At 41.0% G+C, this 8782-nt stretch overlaps 1 protein-coding gene across 1 annotated transcript in view; it reads right to left on the bottom strand.

Moving 5' to 3' along the window:
- Positions 1–839: 839 nt before the first annotated feature.
- The window catches only part of FAT1 (FAT atypical cadherin 1), a 140043-nt gene continuing 132100 nt past the window's right edge, over positions 840–8782 (bottom strand). Inside the window, exon 27 of the mRNA XM_011959511.1 lies at positions 840–2276. Coding sequence (XP_011814901.1) covers positions 1648–2276 — 629 coding nt within the window. The 3' untranslated portion in view covers positions 840–1647. The remainder of the gene's footprint in view (positions 2277–8782) is intronic.

The following is an 8782-nucleotide window of genomic DNA, read 5'->3' as shown; positions in this document are numbered from 1 at the left end:
GGAGGTCTGTTAGGTTACATGGTCTTCCTCCAACACCATAGCGAGTCAATGGGCAATTTCTAGATTTAGTGACTCCAGAAAGAATAATATACACATTTGAAAATATGAAAGGAAGAATGAGAAAAACAGCTTAAGGAGTTGTAAGTGGGTACAGCAGGTTGCAAGGGACTGCTGTTTTATTATATATATTTTAGCTCTCTTTGTTTAAACTATGCATTTACATTACTGGATAAAAATAAAGGCATTTACTTAAAGGGAAAACATGTTTCTCCAAAGTTCTAAGAAAGCTTAATTCTTTGTCATTCATATCACAGTGGCACACAGTGAGTACTCAAGAAATATGTTGGAAGTAGGGATAGATTTTGACTGTATAAAAATATACAAAAAATAGCTTCTGGATCTCACATTAAATCATACAGTGCTGTGTAAGTTGAGAACAGAAAGGCATGCTTCACAGAGACTGTTTTTGATACAAAACATTGACAAAGGTGAAAAGCATGTAAGCATTAAAATTACAACCAATAAATTCATACTAATTAAAAATGTATAAAATTTTCTTGGTTTTGTCTAAAAATAATAAAAAGTTACGCTTTTTACTTTTGTGGCTATAGTTCTGAGCCTTATCAAGTAGCTATATACCGCCACCTGGTGGCTAGCTCCGCATGGACAGCCTGGCTTTTGGTCAGGGTAGAGAGGATGTTCACCTTTACGCCTCGTCCACCAAAAGCAAATCCATCAATATCCAACCTTCCATTCATCCATTCTTCTCTCCCAACTCAGCCACGGAATCCTGAACAGGAGTATCAATGGGAAGGAAAAAAAGGCAGTAACGCTCATGGATTTTATTAATAATTTATTGTCAGTAAGAAAGACTGGCTAATGGTAGTTTTCATTAAAAACCTTTACAAGACCATTGCATCACAAATATACAGACACTATAAAAACTGTGTCATGGTGGTTTTGGCTCTAAACAGGTATGCAGAAGGTCCCCGTTACACTTTCCAATAATGAAAAATGTTTATAATTCTAAATACAGCAACCCATGTAAGACATGTTCATGTATCATCATCTCTCTCCCTCATCCTATGTACAGCTAGAAATGCACTGAAATGTACTAGCAAAATGTCATACCTCAGTGGGAAAAGGGAAAAGACAGAGTGAAACCCTGGTTATAGTAAAAGAAAAAAAACAAACAAATCAGGGTGCTAGATAATGGCACTAACACCACCAAAATTCAGTTGAAACAAATGCACGAAATATCTTGGAAATCTAGTTAAAACTATGAAAAATCAAATCTGTACATAAAATTTACAAAAAAAGAGAGACAGGAAAATTAAAATAATCAAATCTATATAAATACATGAATCATGCTGACGACAGAGGACAGGACTGATTTTCGTTTCATTATTTTAACACAGACAGATGTAAATCCCAGAAGATGCTGGGAAATGGCACAGCCGATGGAAAGCTCACGATGACAGTAGTCGGGACACTGGAAACGGCTAGCACGCCCAGAGGCGCAGGACCCAGCGCAGCCCTGCCCATTCAGGTCACCAAAGCGAGCCTGGAAGCACTGCTGCAAGAACCACCGGATACTCATGTCATCTCTAGTTCGCTAAAGTCAGGCACTTCGGGGGGAGTTGCGAGTCAGACTTCCGTGTGCTGCTGGGAATCCAGGGGCGGGATCGTCACCTCTTCAAAGTGGCCGTCGTCCCCGCTCTCATAGTCACTCATCATCACCTCGGACTCCACTTCGCAGCAGGCCGACACGTCGGAGCAGGAGGCCGTGGAGGCGTAGACAGACATGGGCACGCTCTCGACAGCGGGCGCCTCCACGTGTCTGTGATACCCTGGCGGGTAAGGGGCATGGGATTCTCTACAAGTACTATTCTCACCAGTGCCTTTTGTTTGAGGTTCACACATATCGAGGGGATAAAAACTGGGCAAATACTGATTCAAGGTGAACCTCTGCCGGTTTCTTGATGAAGAACCCAAGCTGCCCGCGGCAGGCATGTCTCGAGGAGGGTGGATGGACTCAAACTGATCGCCGAACTCGGGCGGTAACGGTGGTAGCTCGTCGGCGGCGGGGAAGTCCTCTGGGGGTGGAGGAAAATCACTTTCGATGTCGTAGCCTCCAGGGTAATAGTCCGTATCGATGGCGTTTGGATCTGCTGAGTACAGGGGTGTCTGCTCATCAGTCACCTCATAGTTGGGGAACTCCTGTATGTCCGGCAGAGGAACGCCTGGCATCCAATCTGATGTATCCCAGTGATACCCTTGGTAGAAAAGAAATGAGATGTCAGCGTGTTTTCTCCTAAGCTTTTGTGCCATGGAAGGAGAGCTCAGTGTATCAAAGACACAACTGCATTTCTGCCTTCATTCAAAGTTCACCAGTGGAAATTCCTCGTCTTTGCTTTGAAGACATCCCCCAACCACTCCAGTTTAAAGACCCCTATGAACTAGGCTCGATTTCTAAAATGTGGACTTACAGTTTTATGTACACAACTTAACATTCACAGAAACAAAAGGAGTCCTAAGAGAAATGGGATGCTAGCATCTAAATTATATACATTTTTCCACAAATGATTCTAACCATCCTTTTAACTTTTCTTCTGTAATGTAGAACCCATTGCTCTATATGAAGAAAAGTATTGATTCAGTCTTAGGATATTAGTGAAATACCCAGTGTCACTTGATCTGCACTACTACTCATTAAAAAAATACTGATCAATGCAACTTAAAAAAAACTTTCTGGCCAGGCGCGGTGGCTCGAGCCTGTAATCCCAGCACTTTGGGAGGCCGAGACAGGCGGATCACGAGGTCAGGAGATCGAGACCATCCTGGCTAACACAGTGAAACCCCGTCTTTACTAAAAAAATACAAAAAACTAGCCGGGCGAGGTGGCGGGCGCCTGTAGTCCCAGCTACTCCGGAGGCTGAGGCAGGAGAATGGCGTAAACCCAGGAGGCGGAGCTTACAGTGAGCTGAGATCCGGCCACTGCACTCCAGCCTGGGCGACAGAGCCAGACTCTGGCTCAAAAAAAAAAAAAAAAAGAAAAAAACAAAAAAAAAACCTTTCATTTCTGTTTTTTGTAGAGACAGGGTCTCACTATGTTGCCCAGGCTGGTCTTAAATTCCAGGCCACAAGCAATCTTGCCCACTCAGCTTCCCAAAGTGCTGGGATTACAGGCGGGAGCCATCAGGCCCAGCCAATGCAACTTTTTAAAGGAATAAAAGTAATCTTTAACATGCTGAAGTTGAGAAAAGAAGCTGCCTTCATAATAATGTAGCAAGTTTAATATTAAAATTACTATTTTTCATTAGCCCTCAGACAACAAATAGAGATATGTATCAAAGCATGCCCTCATTTCAAGCAAAATACAATTGAACAAGCATTGCACGATTATAACACAGCCTCTGATACACTGGATCAATCAATCTGTGTTACTTTCAGAAGGACTGTGATCCTTTTAGACTATATAAAGCATCACTATTTAAAAAAAAAACTTCCAATTTTGGAATAGTTTTTTTTTTTTTCTCCTTAGGATTTAAAAAATCCTTGGAGAGGCGGGAGAAGGTTAGGCAATCCGTGCTTCGAATGCAAAGCGCACACACATGCAGCCGTGTACTCAGTTACTGCTGCAAACAAACACTGGGCGACCCAGTGTAGTCAGTCGGCACTGGGGCAAGGCTTGACCCATTGTTTTTAGTGAATATCAATGAATAACTGGCATGCATAAGTCACCTCTTGGTTTGCTGAGGTCAGGAGCAGCCAAAGATTCTTTTGGTGGCAGAGTAGAAAAAAAAAGAAAACATTTGTAATTAAAACAGACCGCTGAAAAGGCAATAAAGGTAAGTACACAGAACAATGCAAACTGCTTACAAAGGACCAATTAGCCATACAACACGTCCTTACGCCAGTATCTATGACAATTCCAAATGGCTGAGAAATGATGTACCACAAATAAAATGGAACATGGAAGTGGAGGAAAAAGACTGAGGAATGATGAACCAGAGATTTGGCCAGAAAACTCAAATATTACTTTCTTTTCCTTGTTTCTGACAATCACTGCCTGAAAACACATAATTTTCTTAGGAATAATTACAATAAAACAATCAGGCTCTAATAAAATATAAACTGATCAGATTACATAGGTGATAATCCAAATACATCTACAGCTACACAATGCACACTTTATAGCACATTGCAACTTCAAAGGAAATTAAATTCAGAGGAATTCATTGGCAAACTTAGATACTTAAAGACAGTTCTACAAGCTGAAGATCTCTCCAAACTGTATGTAGTTTGAATATGATTTAATATTTACACCGTGAGCCATTCCCTAAAGAGACCACGGCTACACTTACCCCCCATGTCTGTAATTACACTTGCTCTGCCAGCGCCCCGCATCTATACACAGAAGCCTAGCGGTAAGTGTAACCAAATGCACGTAAATCCCACTATCGGTTAGGGCCATGAGACGCCTGCCCTGGCCCTGGCTAACCTTCAGGTTCTCTCTTTGAAATGGGGTGAAAAATCCCTTAGAGTTGTTATGAGGATTAAACAGGATAATGCAGGGTAAGCACTGTTAGAAACGATCAATAACTGTAAAAGTAGACATCACGGTAGAAAAACGGTCACATCAGTGATTTTTTCAAACAAGGCTTTCTATGCATTCAACAGTGTTATAATTTGGGACAAATATTTGATAGTTCACTTCTGGAAATTTCAATAATTTTAAAAGACTGTGGTGTCTCCAAAAAATGAATAAGCCAGCATTTAGGTAACATGTATCCACAAAATCATTTTTAAGTCTAGTAACAAACGTAGCAATTCCTTTAAACAAAAAAAGATCAACTTTTGTTACTTAGGCACTTGTAATAGCTTTCAAATTTAAATTCAAAGTAATACCTTTCAACTTTAAATTCAATGTACACTTCTTGGATATGCCAAAAAATATTTTTCAATGAAGAAGATTGCAATGAAGGAACTATTGAAATTCTGCTTCTATAAACTTCAGTAATATTTACAACACTGAAGGTCATCAGTTTAAAACTAAAACTTCACTAGACCAAATACAGATACGTTTCTGATTCGCCAAGTAAAAACATGGTACTTCTTAGGAAAAGAAGCGTAGGCGTCATCAGTAACTGTAACGATGAAATTGGAGCATCTAGCCTCTTCCGCCTGACATCAAATGGGGCACAAAGCTATCCTCCCGCCTCCCTCCTCCTGACAGCGTCATGTCCGAGCATAAAGGATGCCCCGCGCTCTCTGACGACGAGGTCTGTGTACTCGGCAGCCTGTGTAAGCAGTTCTCAAGTGGGATCTCTAGGCCGGTACCATCAGAGCTACCTGGGAACTGGTGAAAAATATAAATTCTCAAGTCCCAACCCAGACCTATTGGATCAGAAATGCTGGTGCTGAGAAGCAGCAATTGGGCTTTTAACAGTCCTCCAGATGTCACATTACACTTTGAAAAGTACTAGCCTGTGCCTTCCCCATGTGATGAATTTCAGTGCACTAATAAAGGGCTATTTTAATTTAAAATAATTTGGGGAAGGTGGTCAATGTCCTTTCTTACAACTCTGAGCAGATAAAGCTTCACATTAAATAATTTTCACTAAACTAAATATGAAAATATGCTTTGCCCATGCTCTACTCTACTCTACACCCTTTTCTTCGACCATACTCAGGGAAAAACCAAAAGTGACGAGTCAGTTACAGGTTAATTAGGAAAGCCTTATGTTATTCAAGTCTTATTCCTGTTCATATGAAGAGGAACTTCTGTTTCAAAAAATTTTAGGTAAAATTACTTCTGAACTTTTTTTATATTGCACCACCTATAGATAAGCTCTCAAGATCTCATGGTTACTTCTGATGTCTGTGTAAGTCACTATGAATGGTAAAAAGCAACAAAGACATAACATACATCAATATATTTTTTGCAAAGCACCCATATTACTTATCTACACACCTGCATAAAATAAAAGGACTCAACCCCCTCAAAACCACAAACTGTGTTTTCCTACCACTGCAGTAGGCAATGCAGCCGCGCTCCACGGCACAGCTGCTGCGGGACACAGACACACGCGCGAGCACTTACGAGTGTACCTTCTGTGCTCACCGTGTCAACCACGGCATTGACAAGGTGCATGACGGTCACTACGGAAGCTTGCAAAAAGGCACAAAAGCAGTCAATCAGGAACATCTTCAGTTAGTTAGAAAACAGTGCACGAAACAGAATTTTATATTATACCATTGCTACCTCAAATTCAAACTGAGGAGTGCTTTAACATGACTACGTAATGATGCGTGGCCTCCTCACTGTTAATTGTATGTCTCAGAGGCTTTTGTAATCAAGCTATATATTTGTCATTATTAATCAAAGGAATCATGCAAACATATTTTATTGCAATTTAGACAAGACATTTTAGCTTTAAATTGTTCCACAATTACAATTATGGATCATGTCAGGCCAGAACGATGCTTATTTTAACATCTTATAGGCAAGACTCGACATTCCAAGACTATAATCTGTGGTACGCCACTCTTCTGGCTGTGTAATCACTCACGCATTGTCCCCCAAAAAAAGAAATGGAAGGAGAAACATACGCAATCTAAAACAAAAATGGTTTTGTCCCTGTTCTGATTGTTTTCCTGGCAAATGTGTCTGTTTGCAGATGGACGCATCGCTGGTGAGCTCATGTACCAGCAGAGGAGGAGACTCTGCCTGTTTCCTGTATAAATTCCCTTTCTATTTGTGTATCAGATTGTTTTAAAATAACTATGCCAAGGTAAATTATGTACGCATGTAGTAGGCAGAAGGCTGGCCCTCAAACAGTCCACGTCCTCATCCCAGGAGCCTGTGAATATGTCACTATACATTGGCAAAAGGGACTTGATGTGGTGCAGGTAAGGAAATTGAGATGAGGGATTTCCCTGGATTATCTGGGTGGGCCCAATGTAATCATAAGGGTCATTTTTCAGCACAGAGACTTGCCCAGTAACGGCTGGGGGAGCTCTGCTGACAGAAGAGTGGTCAGTGAAATGCTGTGCTGCTGTCTCTGAGAGATGGAAGAGACCAAGAGCCAAAGAATGTGGGCAGCCTCTAAACACCAGGCCAGGAAGGACAACAGGTTCTTCCCTAGAGCTGCGGAAGGTAATGCAGCCCTACTGATCGCATGATTTTAGCCCTGTGAGACACAGGGGTTGGACTTCTAAGCTACAGAACGACAGCAAGACAAGTCTACACTGTTTTAGGCCACAAAGCCTGTGGTAATCGGTAACAATGGCCCCGGAAAACTGAGAATACGATGCAGGAGCAGACTCTCAGCAGACTTTCAGCCACAACTGATAATTACATTATGGTAATGAGTAAAATAAAAATACTCCTATATATATGTTTTTTCTCTGCCTTGTATTATCTGGAAGCTAGCTTTCCCAACTAATTTGACCATAACTTATTAAAAGCACTTGGGACTTTTTTTTTGTTTTGTTTGTTTGTTTTGTTTTTTTTGAAACGGAGTCTCACTCTGTTGCCCAGGCTAGAGTGCAGTGGCGTGATCTCGGCTCACTGCAAGCTCCGCCTCCCGGGTTCACGCCATTCTCCTGCCTCAGCCTCCCGAGTAGCTGGGACTACAGGCGCCCGCCACCTCGCCTGGCTAATGTTTTTTGTATTTTTAGTAGAGACGGGGTTTCACCGTGTTAGCCAGGATGCTCTGGGTCTCCTGACCTCATGATCCGCCCGCCTTGGCCTCCCAAAGTGCTGGGATTACAGGCGGAAGCCACCGCGCCCGGCCACTTGGGACTGTTATTGAGAAGACTGATGTTTCCACAACAAGAACTAGAAAGACAATGCTGATAAAATTCTGAAATGTATTTATAAAGAGCATTTAGGGGCCAAGATATACATTATTACATAAACTGGAAACAGGAACTTCTTAGAATTAAAACTGATAAAAGACATAATTCTATATTGTTGGTTTAACAAGCAAAGCTATGTCCATACACTCTATTCCTAATAAACACAGGTATATTTTGATACCATATAGATATATACACACACACACACTTGAAATCAGAAATGATAGCACATACTTACAGCTATCTTTAGTTGTTTGAAAAACGACTCCTCAATAGATAATGAACTATATGGATTTATGGACTATGTATACGATGTATTATCTCGATTGAATAATTATTAGTGGGTTACCTTTTTCCACCAATGAAATATTTGAAATGTATAATATACCTATCAATATGTTTAATAACATATTAAACATATTACACGATTATACAATTAAAAATTATCATTAAACTAATTCTGAGATTTGAAAATTTCCACTAAAAACTACATTGTGTTACTATTTGAATACTGACAATTTTCTCTACTGGTATATGTTAATCTGGCAAAGCTAGTTATCAATGCGATTTACCCTGGGGAAATCAGATCAACATAACTGGTGGCAGAGATCCCACTGTCAAACTTTCTTCATTAGAAATATAATCAAACTTACTAGCCATCTCTGAAACTGTGCTGTCAGTATGCTCTGATCCAAATGGGAGCTGGGGCCGCAGTGGGGTTGGGGAGGAGACAAACAAAACCTTGTAATACCAAAGGTGCTACGGAAATCGAACATTTCAGACTATCACATCTCTTCTTAGAGGGTGTGTGTGTGTGTGTGTGAGAGAGGGTGTGTGTGTGTGTGTGTGTGAGAGAGAGGGTGTGTGTGTGTGTGTGTGAGAGAGGGTGTGTGTGTGTGTGTGTGTGTGAGAGAGG

Source organism: Colobus angolensis, unplaced genomic scaffold (genome assembly GCF_000951035.1).
Source record: "Colobus angolensis palliatus isolate OR3802 unplaced genomic scaffold, Cang.pa_1.0 Scaffold5, whole genome shotgun sequence".
Lineage (NCBI taxonomy): Eukaryota > Metazoa > Chordata > Mammalia > Primates > Cercopithecidae > Colobus > Colobus angolensis.
Note: the sequence above shows the minus strand (reverse complement) of the source record. Positions and strands in the feature narration are given on the sequence as shown.